The sequence below is a fragment of the Hemibagrus wyckioides genome, linkage group LG18 (assembly GCF_019097595.1).
Source record: "Hemibagrus wyckioides isolate EC202008001 linkage group LG18, SWU_Hwy_1.0, whole genome shotgun sequence".
Classification (NCBI taxonomy): domain Eukaryota; kingdom Metazoa; phylum Chordata; class Actinopteri; order Siluriformes; family Bagridae; genus Hemibagrus; species Hemibagrus wyckioides.
This window is the reverse complement of record NC_080727.1, coordinates 19,282,534-19,302,790: the sequence shown is the minus strand read 5'-3', so window position 1 is coordinate 19,302,790 and position 20,257 is coordinate 19,282,534. Positions and strand designations below refer to the sequence as shown.

The window sequence follows — 20,257 nt, the reverse complement described above, 5'->3', positions numbered from 1 at the left end:
CATGGCTGCTAAGAGGAGTGAGATGAATAATGCACTGGAAAAGACATGAGACATCTTTAGAGCAATACATGAACGATGACCTTCTAAATAAGTCCATTTATTATAAAATATAATTTTGAGAATGGCTTTTAGTCATCAGGAGATAAGAGAGAAACTGAAGAATATATATTAAAGAAAACTGAAATTCAAGAACTTTTTGCGATATGAAAAGTCGCAGAAGTGAACTGATTGAAGAAAAATAATGCAAGGAAAGTTCGGAAAAAAGCTTGAAGAAAAATAGAAGATGAAGTGGAACGATATTAGGGTAAAGTACCGTAATTAGGTCGAGAGCAAAGTCACCATTATGCAGTGAGAATAAAATAAGAATTAAATTCAAATTATGAAATGTAATATTGGAATATTAAAGGAGTATTGCTTATTGGCATTTAAGTTAAATAATGTTTTATTTCAATTAACCTTCATATATGCTGTCATAAGGCAAAATAAGAAACATGTCAGTGACAATCAACCTAATCTAACCCAATAATTTTAGCCATATCTCTGCTTAAAATAACACCAAGCAGTTGATCAGTGATCCCGTGTAACATGACACTATCGTTGGCATTATTTTAGGTCATTAGTACACTGACATGCTGATGCAAAAAATGATTGCTCTATGTTCTGTATTCAAGGTGAACTTTGAACTTTGCACATTTGCTCCATTACATGGCTCACTCTAGCTGCCTTCACATGTGTGTTCCGACTCATTGGTGTATTGTGGCTGTGGAGGTGCCAAGCTGGGCCTGGACAGAGCCTCTACAGCATGTCAAAGAATAGACGCAACGGATCCCGTGGCCACCAGGCTCATGGTCATCAGAAACGCAGACCTCCAGCTGCCAAGGTAAGTGCAGCTTAGCTATAGTTTAGTTGTAGGGGAACAAGTCAGATAGGGAGTTGCTGCTGAATATATAGGTAGTTAAATGTGAAAGTATGCAAAGCTGTTACATGCTGTTACATACAGATGTTTGGGCAGAAAGTATATATAGCTGTTAGGGTAAGAGTAAAAATATATACAGCTGTTATGGTAAAAGTGAAAACATACAGCTGTTAGGGTAAGATTGAAAATATATACAGCTGTTAGGGTAAAAGTGAAAATCTATACAGCTGTTTGGGTAAAATAAAATGTATACAGATGTTAAGGTAAAAGTGAAAACATACAGATGTTAGGGTAAAAATACAAAATATATATAGATGTTTGGGTAAAAATAAAAAATATATAGATGTTTGGGTAAAAGTGAAAATATGTACAGATGTTTGGGTAAAAGTAAAAATATATACAGCTGTTTGGGTAAAAATGAAAGTATATACAGATTCTTGGGTAAAAGTGAAAATACAGCTGTTAGGGTAAGAGTAAAAATATCTACAGATGTCAGGTATATACAGCTGTTTGAGTATATATATATATATATATATATGTATATAGATGTTTGGGCAAAAGTGAAAATATATACAGATGTTTGGTAAAAGTGAAAATATACAGATGTTCGGGTAAAAGTGAAAATATATACAGATGTGTGGGTAAAAGTGAAAATATATACAGATGTTTGGGTAAAAGTGAAAATATATACAGATGCGTGGGTACAAGTGAAAATATACAGATGTTTGGGTAAAAGTGAAAATATATACAGATGCGTGGGTAAAAGTGAAAATATACAGATGTTTGGGTAAAAGTGAAAATATATACAGATGTGTGGGTACAAGTGAAAATATACAGATGTGTGGGTAAAAGTGAAAATATATACAGATGTTTGGGTAAAAGTGAAAATATACAGATGTTCGGGTAAAAGTGAAAATATATACAGATGTGTGGGTAAAAGTGAAAATATATACAGATGTGTGGGTAAAAGTGAAAATATATACAGATGTTTGGGTAAAAGTGAAAATATATACAGATGTGTGGGCAAAAGTGAAAATATACAGATGTTTGGGTATAAGTGAAAAAAACCTGACGGTGCCGGATATTTCATTTAAGTGCAAACACACGTGGCCTCTAATACACAGTCTCTGTACTTTGTGTGTGTTTGTGTTTGTGACTGTGAGAGATATTTGCACATCCCCATTGGCAAATGCTTATGCTTTATATTATAAAACTTGGAAAAAGTACAAAGCAGACAACCCACAGTGTTTCCAAAACCTTCTTCCGGTTACTCCACTCCAAAGGTTTTGCCCTCTTTCACCTGTCAACACACCTACACCAAGTCACCAAGTCAACAAGTACAAATGCATTTGTTTACAATAAGAATATTATTTATTTATTATCATTATTATTTTTGCTAGTAAAGTGTGTACAGTGCTCATAACCTGTAATAAGATATATATAACCCTATAATTAAGTGTGTACTGTGAAATGCATATACAGTACCATACACTCTCCAGTGCTTCCAATACTGCTTGTGAAGCGTGTTTCAAACTAAAATAACTGCACGCTATAAATATTATGTCATTATAACTCTTGACTCTGTGCTTCACTGGTCATTCCGTGAGCGTACTCCGAACAGCTGATGGTCCAAAGGCCACAGACAACATCACATAGATTGCATACACATACATTCTGTTTATTTATTATGCATTTATGTAGCAATTGCTATTGCAGGTTCTTATCTGAAGTCCAGATAGGACAAGATTGATAGAAGTGAACACTTCATGTAGGTGAAGCAAAGATTGTTCTGTCTGTGTCGGTATGGAGAGCGACGTTACTCACGTTACAACATTGTTCCAGGCGATGAATCAATTCAAATGATTATTATTTTATTATATGTACAGTGAACTATATTGCCACATTGTCTCTCTCTTTCTCTCTCTCTCTCTCTCTCTCTCTCTCTCTCTTTCTCTTTCTCTCTCTCTCTCTCTCTCTCTCTCTCCAGAAATTGACACTTAACAATAACTATTATGTAAAGCATTCTCTGTAACTAACACATGTTCATTTGTAATTTTCCTGAAAGCGTTTCAACAATTTCATGCTTCTGAAACTTTATTTTTTTATACAAAGACCCAAAGGTGTGCTTAATGGTACTAAGCTTTTGTTACCCCATTTATTTATGGTGCTGATGAAAAATGTCTGGATGCATTCTAAGAAACAGAATATTTTTATAGTCAACAAAATGAATGTTTAAAATATGGTTGAAATTATTTTTGTTTGTTTTGCTTGATATACTAAGAAAATCCAATAGTTCTTATGACAGGGATCTATGTTGGCGAACAGTAATCTATTTAATATTTCCTTCTAATCATTTTCTTTTAAAGGATACGAATAATTCTTACAGTGAATGTACATTACAGTGAAACTGCATCTGTTAAGATCTATGTGTCTTTCTTACAGACTCTAAGGGAACCAGCAATCTTTGCTAAAGATTCAGGCACTGATTCTGAAGTCCCCCATGATAAGGTTACTTTAGCCCAGGCCCGGCGTGGCACGCCTGGTAAGACATCCTTTTGTGCGTTCATAAGAAACAAATCAAACTTTCAAATGAAAGACTGAAATGATGAAGTGTTTAGAGAACACAAGCCTTATGTTTTTTATTTTCTTCCACAGCTCACCGGCCTGTGAGGGTCTATGCTGATGGCATTTTTGATCTCTTCCACTCTGGCCATGCCCGTGCCCTTATGCAGGCAAAGAATCTGTTCCCCAACACATGCTTGATTGTTGGAGGTGAGCTTCAGGTGCACAGGTACACTCTTAGACACACTGATCATAGAAAAGAAAACATCCATCTTCTATATCTCATACGGCAAGCTGTGTATGTGAGCAGCAGCGTGGAGCAAAACTCTGACTTGAGTCATGTAGTATAGAGGGAGGAAGGCAGGAAAGAAATAGATTCCCGGATATACTATTGTAATCATACCGGGTTTTACCCCCAACCATGATATAGCATAGGGAAGGAAGAGGAATGGCATAGCGCAAAGCATGTGTGTGTGCGCAGGGAGGATGTTTGAATCCCTGTCAAATTATTAATAATACTTTTACAATACTTGCCCATCTTACTTGTAAGGCATGGTTTGATGAGGCAGGTGAACATTTAGTGTAGGCTTTAATACGGACAATCCAAAAATCGTAGTCATTGAGTCCTAATGTGACTCAAAACACAACATCCATTTTCATAAATGATAATGGCAGAATGGAAAACTGGGAAACCAGAAAAAGATCCACAAAAAAAACAATGCTTAGAACTGCTTGATACACTTCACATCGAGAAGAAGTACAATGAATAGGCAAACTTAATTTATATTCAAGACTGTTTAACACAAAACAGGTGAGAACCATGGAGTAGATAACCAGTGACAGGATAGAGAACAAAATCAAAACAAGGCCACATTTCAAAACAAACTGTAGCACAAACGCTGTATAGTACAGAGGACAGTGGCAAGCAGATGAGAAAACTAGAAAAGAAATTGGAGACATCACTTAAATATTTTCCGCTCACCATTTGTGTTTTTCAGTTTGCAGTGACCAGCTGACACTCAAGTACAAAGGCTACACAGTAATGACCGAAGCCGAACGCTATGAAGCTCTCATACACTGCCGCTACGTAGACGAGGTGGTCCGTGACGCCCCGTGGACCATTACGCCTGAGTTCCTGAAGAAACACAGGGTCAGTAGAAAGTGACCCAGTCATATTCCAGTTAAAATCCAAATCATTTCTTCATGAATACTTTGTTTAAATGTTCTTTGCTGCAGTGCAGACATTAACCAATAGCTTTGTTATGCAGATTGACTTTGTGGCCCACGATGATATCCCATACACTTCTGCAGGATCAGAAGATGTGTATAAACATATCAAAGCAGCAGGTATAGCCAAGCACAACATAGCAGAAACATTTATTACAAGCAATTAGCATAATGTATTACGTGAACTGTGTTGAGTTTTTTCTGTGGGTTTTAGGAATGTTTGTAGCCACACAAAGGACAGAAGGGATTTCTACCTCAGACCTCATCACGCGCATTGTCCGCAATTATGATGTCTATGTGCGAAGAAACCTGCAAAGAGGCTACACAGCCCGGGAACTGAACGTCGGGTTTATCAACGTAAGAAGACGGAAGGCATTAGGCATCTAATTCTGTGCTGTTTGTTTGCTGCATGATTTTCTAGACTTTTCTGCAACATAATGTGTCACTTCCTGTCTAACCGTTCAGGAGAACAAGTATCGTCTGCAGAACCAGGTGGATAAAATGAAAGAGAAGGTGAGAACCGTGGAAGAGAAATCTAAAGACTTAGTGCACCGTGTGGAAGAGAAAAGCCACGACCTCATACTGAAATGGGAAGAGAAATCCCGCGAGTTTATCGGAAACTTCCTGGAGCTCTTTGGCCCTGATGGACCATGGGTAAGGGTGTGAAGCATCATTATAATCCGTTATGAAGTGGAAAATAGAATCAAAACAGATTGAATTTTACTTTAACAAACACTGTGCATTCTTCTCCCAAAAGCATATGATCCAGGAGCGGAGCGGCCGTGTGCTGCAGGCTCTGTCCCCGTACCAGTCGCCCCACACCTCGCCCAGCAGCAGCCCCACAAGAGGACGCTCTCGCTCACCTCCGGCTCTCTGATTCCTACCACACCCCTGCACCTTCTTCAGCCAGCAGCAGCAAACGGGAAAATTTCCATCCACCATCATCCACAACCACACAACTCACATACTCAAGAAGTGTAATTCAACACACACATTCTTACCAAACTTGTCAAAGCCTGTCTGCTGCATTCCACAGTTTAGTTTACAGGCTGGTTGCAAACTACACTACAGTATTTGTATGTCATATTTTATATATATATATATATATATATATATATATATATATATATATATATATATATATATATATATATATATATATATCAAATAACTTACAGAAATAATGGTTCGATCTGTACTGTAATGGTTTTCCTGACTCTTCCAGAGACACCATAAAGCTTATGTGGACAATCCTCTGCTTAATCTTGTAACCATTATTTTATTACCAGTTATTTATTATAAAAAAAAAAGGGATAGCCCATGTGCATTCTTACGCAATATTTAGCGGTAATAAAAAGTCAGTGTCTTTCGAAAAGCATTTTTATGTCAAATGTTTGGAGTCACACTGGCCACAGCAATACATATAAATGAATTAAATGTATTTCTCCAGCATTACCCATGACACTGTATTGTACTGATTCCTGTGTGACCCACTTGCATAATTAAAGTTTTTTTTATAGACAGAGGACCTAAAATGAGTAAGTAAAGCTAAAAACCATGACGCTGTCAGCAGTGTGGCCAGGGAAAATGGGGTTCTTGAAGAAATTGTGACATTTTCTACTGTATACAATTTTGACTGTACATTTTCTTGAACTAAAATATTGCAAATGAAGTTGGGTTACACCCAAAATTACAAAATTATAAAAAAGGTTCTTTTCTGCTACAGTGAAAGACACCAACACACTGACCGCTAAAAGCAAATGCTATTTATTGATTTGGTTTGCATTTAATTTAATATGTACTGAATGAAATATTTTGAAAACCTTATTTTATATCTATGGCTTTTGGTGGCATTTCCATCCATTATCAATTGTTTAAAAATATTTAAATATACAAAAGTTGATTCAAATCTATAATCATTTCATATAAAAACAAATTAACACACATAGTGAATACAAAACAAATACAGTTCAGATTCTGTTAGATCTTTGCTGAAAAAAGGCCTTTCAACATCTATGTGATTTTTAGCTACAGAAAGAATTTTGACTCATTATATTCAGTATTTCTTGACCCAGGGCTCAGCTATAAACAATGGTTTAAAAAAAATAAACAAATAAGTAATGTATTAAAAAAGTCCATCAAGAAGTGAGTTGGTGCGGCTCAAAGCTCCAGAGTTCCTGATTGTCTGAGCTCACCTTTCAGTGAGCTTCGCATGTCTGTGTAGGTTTCCTCTGGACTCACTGGTTTCCTCCGAACCCCCCAAAACATGCCTTTAGGTGGATTATCTAATGAGGGTGTGAATGTGTGTTTGTTTGTATGTGCATGTGCACTTTCCACTCGATCCAGGCTGTATTCTCACCTACGCACCCAGTTTCTGAGATCCAGATTTTACTCCTTGCTCGGTTTGTGTTAATTGTGAGTAAAACACTCTCCAGGTGGCATTCACTGATACACGGAAAGTGTTAGTCTGTTAGTGTGTTTTGAATGTGGATGCGTCCCGAGGGTCGCTGCTGGGGTTGCTCCAGTCATCTGCCTCTGGCCCTAACTGATAATGTCTCCATGCTGACTTGTTGAAGATTGGCAGTCGCTCGTAAGACTCGCTGGACAGAGCCTGTGGATTATAGATTAGACACATGAGTGTTTCACTTCTAACATGAACTGATCCTCAAAATTCCATGATTAGTGGAAATCAAGTTGCGTCCCAAATAGTATACTAGTGTACTACTTATGCGCCATTTTGTAGTAAAGTGAGTAGTGTGTTCACATGGAAGGTTCCAAGAATAAGTGCACTTCAAGTACCCAGATGAGGCATTTATTCAACCGGAAAAATGAAGTGTGGAATGTTTGATTGCACTTCAAATGCTACTAGCTTTGATCATTTTCAAGAAGAGGGGCGGGGCTACCAGGTACTGAGACTGGATGAGAAAATATTTTAAGATGGCCGATGAAACACTCTGATGGAAAAATTTCTTTCAAAATTGCTGACATTGTGTGATTCATTTTTCAATATTTTAAAAATATCACCATTTTAACCATAGCTAAAGCTAGATGTGTTGTGTCTGAAGTCATGTACCATCGATTGGGAAACAGCTTATCCTTCAAGTTAGTAAAAAAATTCCATTTGGAGGCGATACGACCATTCTAAAATGAATACATTTAGAAGCTAGAGTATATAATGCATGGAGTAAGTGCATAGTGTGTAGTACATCATTTGGGACACAGCTTCAGTGTTTAATCAAGTATACCTGCTTCAACTTCTTTTCATGTATGTACATCCGTATAAATTACAGAACATCAGAGATGTTATATTTTATATCATCTTAAAAGTTTTTGGGCCTGAGACTTAATAAGTAACTTAGTAACTTTTACATTTAATACAACTAATACATTTAATATAATAATATTACATAAACATATTTTTGTATTTAGATAGATAGATAGATAGATAGATAGATAGATAGATAGATAGATAGATAGATAGATAGATAGATAGATAGATAGGGTAAATATCACAACATAGTGTAACACAACACACCTTCAGATAGATGACTGCATGAGTGCCTACTCCCTCTATAGAGTAGAGGCATAGATCTCCCTGGAAGTAGCGTGCATACAGTCTGGAGATGGGCAAACCATAGCCAAAGCCAGCCTGCGTTAAGGAAAAGTGTGTTACCTTTGATATCACACATGCTACCTCACAAACAGCAATACACTGCATGGTGGGCGGAGTTACCAGCGGCACAGCATTTTCTGAAGGATTCAGGGTTGGCGTCGGAGCTGTGGAGTACATGTAGTTGAAAAGGCGGTTAATCTTCCTCAAGGGTACGCCCCCTCCACAATCACTAATCTGGTAACGACAAAGAAAAGTATAGACGATTTTTAAAACTGGTGTTACCTTTACATATGAAGATCCATTGAACATTATGAATACTCTAAAGTGCTTGTGTTGTGCCAGTATTTCTTATGTCATATACTTTTATGGAGAGATCTTCTTTTCCCAGAGTTACACAGACTTTCACAGGGGGAAGTCCTGCTTCGTTGTCCTCATGAAGCTCCACCGTAGCTCGCATGGAGTTCTACAAATAAGGGTAGTATTTATTAAGCGTAGTTAACATCACTGTCCAACAACAGACCAGAGTAACACCAGACCATGTAACCAACCTGAGTGCACTTGCCTTGAAGAGCTCAAAGAGCATGTGGAACAAATGCGACGGCACATACACCACCTGGATCGGCTTATCGGGGTTCTTGCCTTGAAGGTTTCACGTCACAGGGATACACATGGGTAAATGTTTAGAAGAACTTTGCTCATTTAAAAAATATTTATTTTTAAAAAAAGTTAGAGACAGAGTAGATCATAAAAACAAGTTCTAAAAAAACATTAAAAATGTACACGTATGTCAAAAAATAATTTGTACCATACTGACTATTCTCTTTAATACATTTTATAAAAAATGTTATTTCTTCCTTGACATGTTTTTCCTCAATAATGATGTTTATACAACAAAATAGTGAGGAACTGTTATGGTGTCATGATGTTATCTGTTCTACTAATTTTCTCTCAAATATTGCAAAATGTCAAAATGGTCAAATCTGATTGGTTTTCCCAGACCAATGCAGAATCAGGGTCTCATCAAGTTGTAGCTGTATTAAGATCCAGATAAGATCATTGTTGTCATTTCAAAAGAAGAGAAAAGTGCAGGACAGAGCTCATACAGTATATCACATGTTAATAAAAATTATATGATAATCAGTGTAATAATTATATATTCATGTATCACAAGCTCACTGTTGAATTCCTGGATGTGTAGCTCAGGCGCTATCATGTAATACTTTTCACAGAGCATCTTTGCAGTCTCGTATGCATCTGAAACAGGAAGACGACAGTCACATGTAAGAAGTCAGATACGAGAACTACACAACTATCAGCGGATGTTCTAGCGGTTTTAGCTCGGTGCCTTTAGTGAGAAGCTCATACCTCTTACTACCTCGACTACGTTGCAGGCTGGGTCAATGCCTCCGATGTGCTTGGGATGGGCGTGGTTGATGCCGTCACTGAAGAGGAGAGCTACAATAGGATCTTCTCAGTATGTGATGTCATAATACACAAATACATGTAGACTCACTGGCTACTTTATTAGGAACACCAGCACATTGATACTGTTATCCAATCAGCCAATCACATGTCAGCAGTGCAGTGCTAAAAAGGGATTGTAACACCCATAACAGCTTTTATGTGAATGGGAGCTCTCTGGTTCAAGCTGAAAATAACCACTCTTTACACATGTCCTGAGCAGAAAAGCATGTCAGAACACACAATTCGTCAAACCTTGAGGTGGAATCTGTAGCTAAGGCAGGCACAGGAAAAACTAAACCGCTTGGGACTGAAAGGAAAAGCTCAATATTTGGGAAGAACTGTGATGTTTTTTTTAATCATCATAATATATATAAGATAAGCAGGTGAACAGGTGTTCCTATTAAAGTGGCCGGTGAGCCATTACATTACACTATATGTTTTAATCACGCATTCACTTCGTTTGTTTCGCCCTACTGAAGCAGCATGCAGTTGCCAGGTGTATGAAAGCACATACTATGCTGGTTGATGAGCATGCGGAAGGAGATGCGGCTGGTGTAGAAACGATCCAGGAAATACTGCACATTGCTGCTGATGAATGGGTCGAAACCAAACTTCTCCTTGTATTCGATCACTCCCTGGGCCATGGTGGGAACCACATCGTTGTGTCTGTTCCGGATCTGGATAAGGAGGTCTAAGAAACTTGATTTAAACACGAAAGGAAAGGAACCGTGATCCATTTGAAGGCTTTGAGTTAAGCAGGAGTATCTAAGTATTATGTCTTGATGGTGAACGGATTTTTCTACATGTGTCAGCGTGAAGCATTTTACCTACATAAGAAACACCTGTGAGGTAGTCATTTTATTTCACATAGATCTTTACATATATCTTACGATCATACTGCTCTAGAGTATGCAGCAGAATCGATGTCGCTCCACTTGACTATTGGTATGTTTGAAATCTACTCAAACTCAGTCAATAAGTTTACATGCAACCAAATGATCTGTTAGTAACAGGTCTGATAGCTCATTCAGATCCAAAAGCATTCATGTAGACACCTCGATCGATCTGACTGAGCTTGATCTGAATTAAAATTGTGTGAAATCATATGATAAATATGAGTATAAATAATGCAAATGTAAATAAAAATTTGAATCAAATTGCAATGCTTAGTGTAAATTTAATAAGCAAACATTTTACAGAATACTTATGAATTTACGAAGGTTCTACTCAATCATACGCGATATAATCGTATAACTAAAAAATATATATTGTCCCTTTGGTACTTTGGTTTTCCTTAGGGCTCTGTCAGCGAGAAAGCACCTGATGTCATAAATACTCACTCATTAAGGGTGTGAGGATCCTCTGGGCTCCGGTTTTCATAATTTAACAGCTCCTCAAAGCTCTGGCTGTACCTGAGCGATCAAATAAACCATTTTGAACATACAGACATAATAAAGCTACTTCACTATAGGATAAAATAGTCACCGGATTATACTATGCGCACATACGCACATAAGCACGCACAATAACAAGAACCTCACAGGGATCATCTATGGCCTTCTCAATATACAAGCAGCAAATTTGAACTTGTCCTGCTTGGCTTTCAGCTGATTATTGAAAACATATCAAGGTCTAGCTCTAATCTGATAGCGCTGTAAAATTGTACTTCCCTCTAGATGGCGCTCAAGGAATATCCCTAGTGTCTATTCCAAGCGAGCACCTAGTATAAACCCTACAAGTTATGTTTTCAGCAGTATCTACTAGAATATCTGAGTTTACAATATCAGGAATATTGCTGGTCATCATCTCCAGACAATAGGATATTGCGCTACTCAAGTGTAGGATAGGTGTACATCTCAGCCATTGTGAGGTTGTTGACAATTGTGTACAAGCATGCAGTAGGGGAACACTGGATCCCACTTATCATCATTCTGCCCTCATTAAATCCCGCCTCTCACCAGCTCTGGACCAGCTGGACAGATGGCTGGTTTATCAGATTGCCAGGCAACAGAGTGACTTCTCTCATTGTATTGGCCAAACGAACAGGCAGTTCTTTCCTCAGGAACATATAGGAGGTTTTTTCACAAGCATTCTCTCTACCTGAACAAGAGAAAGAGTGCATGTTGGTTATAGTCTAATTTTCTCAAGTTACATTCCACGGTATGTGCATCTGTCCCCGTGCTGCCCCTCTGTTTCCCCTCAAAGGTCAGTGCCCAGTGGTCTTGCCAGGAAAGTGTTCCACATTAAATGTTGGTATCAGCATACACTTTTACTATCTTTAGTTTAGTCATCTGCCAAGACCACATACAGAGAAAGAATTTAGATTAAAAACAATATCACTTTCATCTACACACTAACATCACGAGGGTGGTAAATGTCTTGAAAGCATATTCTATCCCCTTATTATTAGGGTTTATTTTTATTATAAACAGATAAAATCAACATGACGTATGATTCTACTCTTATATATAGCTTTCTTTACCACAGTAGTTTTCAGTAAAGTAAGCCTCTATCACAGTCATGAAACCATGCAGGGCAACAACTCTGCAGGAATGGACTTGATAAATCCTCCATGTGGCAACTTGTATTTTATGCAAATGAACCTCTATTACTTGGAAACAGCTTGAAGGTGCAAAGGTAGCATGTTCTGGGAAAACAACTTGTGGATTTTACAGGTTAATGATGTGTAAACGCTGGCTGCATGTTATTGAGAACTGTGATTCATGCATACAACCAAAGCATACTTAAGAGCATACCTCATATAGAACAAGCATATTTTCAAGATTTATTCCAGATTTGATTCATTCAATACACAGCGGAATACAGGATAAAATGTTCAGTGAAATTATGTGAAAACCTGCAACTTGTAATGATAATTTTAAAAGCTTTGTCATACGTAAATAAGTACATATTTTCATTTCTAAAACTTGCACTTCCAAAGATATACATTTATTGACTTTTAAATTATATTTCAGGTAGTTGTAAGGTTGAATAAATATTTTTCTAGTACACTAAAGCGAAGGATCTCACATATTTTAAAAACAAGTGAGTAAATATATTAAATCATTCTAGCCATTAGGCCTTTTTTTCCCCCACACTTCCTGAACGTAAGTAAAATGGCAGTGGGTTTAAAGTTAATATTATTTGTGTATTTTTTTATTTTTTTGTCTTGAGTTTCAGATTGACATCTTTCATTTCAAAGAACCGATCCATTACTCTTACTACTATGATAACTAAATAAGCCCAAGAGTGCTAATAGTTGATCTCCACCAAGATCATACTGTAATGGTGATAAAATAAAAAAAAAAGCAAACTTATTTGAAATTTAACACAAAACCCACCAGACTAATATGCCATCATGTAACAGCATTTTATCAATAAACCTAAATGTCTAACTCTATGCTCTTTGCATTTCACTGCCTGCATGAACTGTGCGTAAAAATAGCTTCACATGCCTAGGACCCCATAGGATTCATGTACAGTATAATAAGTCTATAGTAAAGTATTTTAAGTCTACACCACTCCTAATATCCCTGCCTGTTGGCTTTAACTCTTTATAGGACAATCCTGTGCGTCATCGCTACTCACCGAAATCCAAAAACTGCTTGATGGACATCGGCGAAGGAGAGAAGCGTGAATAATACTCGATTTTGCGCGTGACGTCTTTCAGCAAAAAGTTAAACAGCTTCATGGTTACAGCATATTCGGGACATTCAATCACTAAAAAACAAATATATTACTTTCTGTTTCCATCCCGCGAGCGCGATTTAATAATCCTTTACACGTGATATGACACTGTGACGCACATGGCCAGAGGTGGCGCTCTTCACTAGACTCCTATACTGTACACACTCTATATATACTGTACACACTGCTTGAAGAACTACAGGACCTCAGTCTCAGTCAGAAAGGGTTCTGTGCTTTTCCTTATCACCCACAGCTTTGACAAATCACGGGTTTATCCCAATGCATTTGATCTAATACATTATGGTTTCCGTATAGTAACCGGTCATTGTCATTTAGGGACTTGGACAGTGAAAGTGCAACATAGCCTGAATTAAAACATGTGTAATTGTTGATATGTTGATAAGTTTTCTGTAAGACTTTTTCTCGAGGGTAGAGCTGTAGGACTCCATCCTCCCAGTCTTATCGACTTATTTGCATCTCTACTTGAAATTTCTCCCTCTTGAGTACTGGTCTAGCTAAATATTGCTTTGGATTTGACTGAGAGTTGGTAAAAACAAAATCATGTTTTCCTTTCTTGTCACATTCATGTCACAAGCTTGATTCTTTCTTCTGAAAAAAGAAGAAGAAAGAAACACCATTCATGCAATGCGAGAACGAAGATAATTTGATGGTTATTGTTCATGAGCTTTAATATTGCCTCAATCTCAGCTGGGACTCTTGTCTTGTCCGTGTATCAATTACACAGACTTTTAAGGACCACTCTTGTACCTTTACTTCACGTATAGAACAATATGTTAAATGTTAGAAGAAGAATTGTCATCTCGATTATTCTACAATCATTTATCTCATTTCAGGAACATTTTGCATTGACATTTCGGTGAATGTTTAGTGGAAACTGAGTGCAGACACACACACACACACAGTGTGACATCTGATAGATGACATTTGATGACATATATAAGTGTTTCCTTTTCTGCTGCCTGTCTACTTATAGAATATAAACTTAATGTAATGTCTTTATAAGGGAAATTACTTTAATCAAGATAGTACTCTAGTAGCAAAAGGATTAATAAAATTGTCTTTCAGATAGGTATAGCTTTTGTCTGTTTAATGCATAAAGAAACAAATGTATAAATAGCAAAAAGCATTTCATGGCCATTTGTATTGAATTCTGTACTACTGTGAATGTCTGAATTAGTCAAAAGAATAAAAAAGCCAGATTTCTGTAGTATCAAACTCGCCAGGTTAATGTTTAGTGCTAATAACTCAGAAAGCTCTCAGAGGCTGCTTTTGGCCATTTGGAACTTGGTGCAAAGTCCTTAAACTTCGGTGTATTCTGGAATCTTCATTACTTTAGATTAATGTTTGTGCCAAATCAATCAACCAATAAATAAATATCAATGTGAGGAAAAGCCAGAAGAATTGGAAGTATCTTGGTAGTAGTTCCCGTTTCAGTACTCTCTTGCTAAAGATGACAGAATCAGTAACGTCTGTAGTTACAAACATTTAGTAAGTTTTCCTTTAAAGTAGTTTCCCTAAAACATAGTGACTGCAGCAGTTTTTAGATCTAATGCACTTGTGCCTGAAGCACGTCATCTCTCAGAAAATGGCCAACAATTTAATAGAAGAGGTAGAGGTGAAAGGAGTGAAAGAGTCTTCTCCGGTCTCTGTATATATATATTTTTTTATTCTACTTATATACTAAATATACACCAAACATGAAGTGATATATGAAATACTGTAATACAAATAAACAAATACAAAAGGCACAGAATTATAAATATATTCTTTCACATCAGGCAGCATGTTCCTCGTCTAAGGCAGTGTTTAAGCTGAGCATAACATCCAAGTTATTTTCACTCTCTTTAGGTTCCAGCTTGACAGGCTCGTACGAACGTCTGTACAGTGTCCATGACACCAGCGTGATGATGAACATCTCCATAATCATCAACTGCTGACTGAGCACTAGACAGAAACAGAGGTTGTGGTGTTAGATTCATTTGGCACACATATTTTGGAGTATTTTTTCAATCGTCTACACTACAGCATTGCCAAATTATTGTCATATAAGAAGAATAAATCATTCGGGGGCTTTCTGCTATGTAAAAATAATCAACTTCATTGTGGTAACAGCAATCCGCCATTATTTCATTAATTATTTTCCCTTAACTGCACACCACGTTACGCTGAATATGCTTTATAAAATAATATAATCGATAAAGTAAGTTCCTTGGCTTTTTTGCTTAGGGTTTTACAGTTATTATTCATCTCGTCTAATCACTAATTACGAGAAAGATACTTACTAGATCCTCGGGCTGCAGATGAGAAGGGCGGTGAGCAAGCAATTGTTCCGTCAAGTGACAGGATATTAATAATAGCTGACTGCAGCTGACTCAGGACCAAAACCAGCTAAAATCACATGTACACGAGGATTAATTCATCTGATACTGGAAACATTGCACAAATACTGTAAGACAAGTTAAAACTAGCATAAAAATTCTCAGAATGGTTACCAAACCACATCGTAACACATGTTCAGGTATACCACATAACTTCACAAAGAGGATAAGAGTAAATGAGGCAACACTACAGTAGCAGTTAAATTATCTGGTTAAAACTGATAATGTTCAGTACTTAAGACCCCAGTGATAAGGTTACTACTACATTCACACGACTACATAAACTTTAAAGAAGACAATAACTAGAGTCACTGTCACAGAGCAGTCAGTAAACATACTCACCTGATACATGGCATACTTGGGGATGATCTTGATGCTGCGCAGTGTGTTCCTTATGTGCATGAACATGATGCCTACTGGCCACAAGGAGATAATAGTCAGGATTCCTATGAATGGGTTTATCCATATAGTGGCACCTGTTATATCCAGCTGTGTGCAAATTTAGACAAGGAAAAACAAGTAAGCATATATCCATGTACATGTACATACATATATAACACATGCTGTACATTACAGTGCATCAGTTAACGTTCAGAACAGACATGAGAACGGAGAAATTAATGTGATTTAGTATTTCAGAAATGGATGAACTCCTGAGAATTTCCTGTCTAAAAAGTATGAAAAAGTATCCAGTGAGTGGCAGAAAAAATGGCTGAAACAACAGCTATGGTGGCGGTAGCTCAAGTGATTAGGGCTCTGGGTCGTTGACTGGAAGATCAGGGTTCAAGCCCCCGCACCCCCAAGCTGCCACTGTTGAGCCCTTGAGCAGGGCCCTTAACCCTCTCTGCGCCAGGGGCACTGTATCATAGCTGACCCTGTGCTCTGACCCCAACTTCCAAGGATGGGATATGCGAAAAAAGAATTTCACTGTGTTGTAATGTATATGTGACAAATAAAGGCAAATTAACTTAAGTAACTACTCTATGCATGTTCTGCTCACCACAGTTGTAAAGAGTAATTATATGAGTTACAGTACAGACTTCATGTCAGTCTCTTCAGTCTTTTATGACCTGTAACAAAGAATTTCCTCGATTACACCTTGTTATGTATTGACTTGTTTGCAAGCCATGGACTTTCAAGAAGTTTCTAGCTGAAGAATGAAATCAGGGTCTAGTTTTAAGCTAAGGAGGGACACTGGATGCTGCTGCTTTAAACATCACTGGTAAAGCAGATGGCTGTTATGCAATACAGCATGCTCTTTATATGCTTTTGCACAAGGTTGTCCATATTGTTATATTATAATCACTTGAAATCAAATATGTCAATAAAATGTCAGAATCTGTCATGATAAATCTGATCATCTGATGCTTATGATCAGGAACAACATACTGGCTATGCGGTATAATTTTTCACCGGGTCATCTGGAGGCATTTTCTGTCTAGATGGCCTTTGTGCAGAGTTTGTTGCTGCTACTTGTGTGGTAGGAGGATGCTGTAGTACACCCTCTTAATATTTTCACAGTGTGGAAGTGCAGTCTGACTCATGCACAAACCATTCAAGTAACAGACAAAAGTCTGGTTTTGATTTTAGAATTTTGGCTTCACATTTTCATGCAAGAGATTTTGATTGTATGCATGCACTGGGTAATGACTTTACATACATTAGTAAGATCGAAGATTCCATTGGTCCACAAAACAACGGAGAAAACAGAGAGGGCCGTCTTCATAATGGCATATTGCAGCGATCCCAGCTTTAGCAAAAACAGCATACGCCTAAACAAAATTAGTGATATTAATGTTTCATAAATGTGTACAGCATGTCATATGTCAACAAGATGTTTATATAAGCATGTGACTTCTTTTAGACAGAAGTGGCTCTTTGGGAACCCCAGATTTGACCAGAGTTTACCGTGTGATTGGCACTCGGGGAAGGCAGGGGCAACAACAGCAACACGGTCCCGTGCTGATCCTGAACGTCTTCTTCTCCGAATAGCTCAAAAAGGCCTCGTCACCGCCACACTCCTCCAGCATGAGGATCAGAATCTTATAGATCACAACTGCAAAATATCTACACGCAGAACACACGTCATTATGGCTACTGTAGTAGTAACAGTCCTCTACAAATAATAAATCATAATGACCCGCCAATAAATATTACATTCTCCAGGTCAGTGACCTCGATTCTAAGGAGTCAGAGTGAGTGTCTTACGAGTTAGACGTCATATCTGTGATCATGGTGCTTCTTGGGATCCACATTCCGAGGCATGACATAGTAGCAATGACCTGCAATGAATTGATAGCAAAATATAATATATCATACCATATCATATCATATCATTGTATAAATGATTACACCATTAAAACACTTACTGGTGCAGCACCGCTGACCCAAATGATGGTGGTTTTCTTTGGGTAGGATACGTTTTTGTAGACGTACACACACTGCTCCAAATACAGAAGTAGTGACACAGTAGCCATGAATGTCAGGATGGAGTATAGAACAATCCCAAAGACATCCAGCTCTGTGAATAATAATCAATCAATCATTTATTTATTTATTTATTTATTTATTTATTTATGTATGTATGTATGTATGTATGTATGTATGTATGTATGTAAATTGAATGACAACATTTTTTAAACTTTTATAGAACAGCAGTAGACATAATGCCATTATGGCAGAGCAAATTTGTGGCTTTCAGAAAAGAATATGGTAAGGATTATGAATATGTTGCACAGTAGAAATAACAAACTTCAACAATAACCCTGAATTTAATTTGCTTATTTTGTGTCCTGTCATCTTTTGTCCTGTTTTATTACAGTATGACTTAATGCTATTTTTATTTGTTAAAAATTGTGTATTAAAATTCATCTTTATAGACTATATATACATTACAGAGTTGCAACGTGCATCTTTAATTCATTCATAAACATTGATAAAAAGAATCTATTTTATCAAATGAACGTAGTCTGAGTGATCAAAACTAATAGCCCATCCATTTCAAAACCAATCACTGTGAATTACTTAATAATAATAATAATAATAATAATAATAATAATAATAATAAAAACACTTACGGTTAATAACATCCATAGCCATAGGTGGCTCAGCTAGGCATCTGGGATCAAATGTTCCATTCAGATCATCCATGATTAATACTGAAATTCATACAACACTCAGAGAAAAAAAACAACTTCCAGTAAGTGTGGTGAAAAAATGCTCTCAGCTCCAGTGTTAGCTAACCAAATAAAATTCCAAGAAGCTCCTCCTCATCAGATACCTGATGTCACTTCGTGGGCCAATAAAAAAACACAAGAGCCAGTGTACACGTAAATATACAAATCCCTACCAAAAATCATCACAATGTATGTTTCCTCTGTTCAGTTATAAGGGACATGACATTCTTACTAGTTACACTACAAGCTTCCTTACATGTCTTGGTTAATATGTCAGGCAGGTTGAGTCATCACATAGTTAAAGCAATGAACTTTGAAAGGGAAACTAATTTGCTGAAAATCCGGTGGCTATAAAGGTTTCATATCATAAAGGCAAAGATGGTGAATTTGAATGCTACCATTATGTGTTATACAGATGGTGAAATGGTGTTTCTCCTTGGCGGTTCAGAAAAACTCAAGGCTATGTTTCAAAGAAAACACCAGCCTGTGTTAGTGTTTCATCATTCTCCTTGACCACTATGGTCAACTTCTGTTTCTCTTAGCTATACAAACATGAACTGACCGTATAGCTGATTTTTATAAACACTGGATTCAGCCCAAGTGACTAAAATATATAAATATATATATATATATATATATATATATATATATATATATATATATATATATATATATATTAAAAACTGGATGTCATAAAAGTCTTTTCAAAATTTAGATTGGAGAATTTCTTCATTCATAAATAAATTGCATAATGTGGTTTCTCTATAAACTCATTACATTTGCCAGCCAACGTGGTAGTTTGCTCCTTCCCCACATCAAGGTTTAGTACATGGTTTTAAGGTCATTCACCCTTTGCCACTCCTTAGGAGTAGCTCGTTCCATTTCTAAAACATTGCTGCTCACCAGAAAAAATAGTGGCACCCTTACCACGCATCGACTTTAAAGATAACCGGGGAATCCGACACAGTAAAAAGTGGCCATTGATTTTAAAAGTAGACAAAGGTCAATGTCATACCCATTACAACTATAAAATCGTTTATGTTTGCTGAATGTTTTATATCAGTTCAATTCAGTTTATTTGTATAGCACTTTTAACAATGGACATTGTCTCAAAGCAGCTTTATAAAAATATAGAAAGGTAACAAGTCAAAATGATGAAGTTTAGGGTTAAGTTACTATTTATCCCTAACATTTATCCCTAATGAGCAACCCT

General features: G+C 37.0%; 3 protein-coding genes across 3 annotated transcripts; 1 reads left to right on the top strand and 2 right to left on the bottom strand.

Moving 5' to 3' along the window:
* Positions 1–705: 705 nt before the first annotated feature.
* pcyt1bb (phosphate cytidylyltransferase 1B, choline b) lies at positions 706–5,784 on the top strand. The gene is made up of 8 exons (XM_058415798.1): positions 706–880; positions 3,359–3,458; positions 3,572–3,688; positions 4,477–4,628; positions 4,747–4,825; positions 4,920–5,062; positions 5,171–5,359; positions 5,463–5,784. Exons 1-8 carry the CDS (start codon positions 803–805, stop codon positions 5,580–5,582), a joined length of 978 nt encoding a protein of 325 aa, XP_058271781.1. The 5' UTR covers positions 706–802; the 3' UTR covers positions 5,583–5,784.
* A 102-nt stretch (positions 5,785–5,886) lies between these two features.
* pdk3b (pyruvate dehydrogenase kinase, isozyme 3b) lies at positions 5,887–13,609 on the bottom strand. Its single transcript, XM_058414889.1, has 11 exons — positions 13,371–13,609; positions 11,741–11,882; positions 11,123–11,194; positions 10,297–10,481; positions 9,684–9,773; positions 9,495–9,572; positions 8,881–8,957; positions 8,680–8,781; positions 8,439–8,552; positions 8,241–8,354; positions 5,887–7,316 (listed from the first exon to the last, which is right to left on the bottom strand). Exons 1-11 carry the CDS (start codon positions 13,471–13,473, stop codon positions 7,176–7,178), a joined length of 1,218 nt encoding a protein of 405 aa, XP_058270872.1. The 5' UTR covers positions 13,474–13,609; the 3' UTR covers positions 5,887–7,175.
* A 1,526-nt stretch (positions 13,610–15,135) lies between these two features.
* On the bottom strand, positions 15,136–19,586 carry LOC131369276 (organic solute transporter subunit alpha-like). The gene is made up of 8 exons (XM_058415833.1): positions 18,946–19,586; positions 18,238–18,389; positions 18,077–18,150; positions 17,777–17,935; positions 17,529–17,640; positions 16,211–16,357; positions 15,773–15,878; positions 15,136–15,434 (listed from the first exon to the last, which is right to left on the bottom strand). The coding sequence occupies exons 1-8, from the start codon at positions 19,016–19,018 to the stop codon at positions 15,265–15,267; spliced, it is 993 nt and encodes a 330-aa protein (XP_058271816.1). The 5' UTR covers positions 19,019–19,586; the 3' UTR covers positions 15,136–15,264.
* Between the last annotated feature and the right edge of the window lie 671 nt (positions 19,587–20,257).

Bases quoted from the DNA above. Each gene is read 5' to 3' on its own strand.
- pcyt1bb (XM_058415798.1), top strand. From the start codon at position 803: ATGTCAAAGAATAGACGCAACGGATCCCGTGGCCACCAGGCTCATGGT. The intron at 881-3,358 runs GTAAGTGCAGCT...TCTTTCTTACAG, and splicing joins GCAGACCTCCAGCTGCCAAG to ACTCTAAGGGAACCAGCAAT. The intron at 4,826-4,919 runs GTATAGCCAAGC...TGTGGGTTTTAG, and splicing joins TAAACATATCAAAGCAGCAG to GAATGTTTGTAGCCACACAA.
- pdk3b (XM_058414889.1), bottom strand. From the start codon at position 13,473: ATGAAGCTGTTTAACTTTTTGCTGAAAGACGTCACGCGCAAAATCGAG. The intron at 9,573-9,683 runs GTATGAGCTTCT...TTCCTGTTTCAG, and splicing joins CGTAGTCGAGGTAGTAAGAG to ATGCATACGAGACTGCAAAG. The intron at 8,958-9,494 runs GTGAGCTTGTGA...GAAACCTTCAAG, and splicing joins ACACATCCAGGAATTCAACA to GCAAGAACCCCGATAAGCCG.
- LOC131369276 (XM_058415833.1), bottom strand. From the start codon at position 19,018: ATGGATGATCTGAATGGAACATTTGATCCCAGATGCCTAGCTGAGCCA. The intron at 18,390-18,945 runs GTAAGTGTTTTT...TATTATTCACAG, and splicing joins GGCTATGGATGTTATTAACC to AGCTGGATGTCTTTGGGATT. The intron at 15,435-15,772 runs GTAAGTATCTTT...GTTTCTGTCTAG, and splicing joins ATCTGCAGCCCGAGGATCTA to TGCTCAGTCAGCAGTTGATG.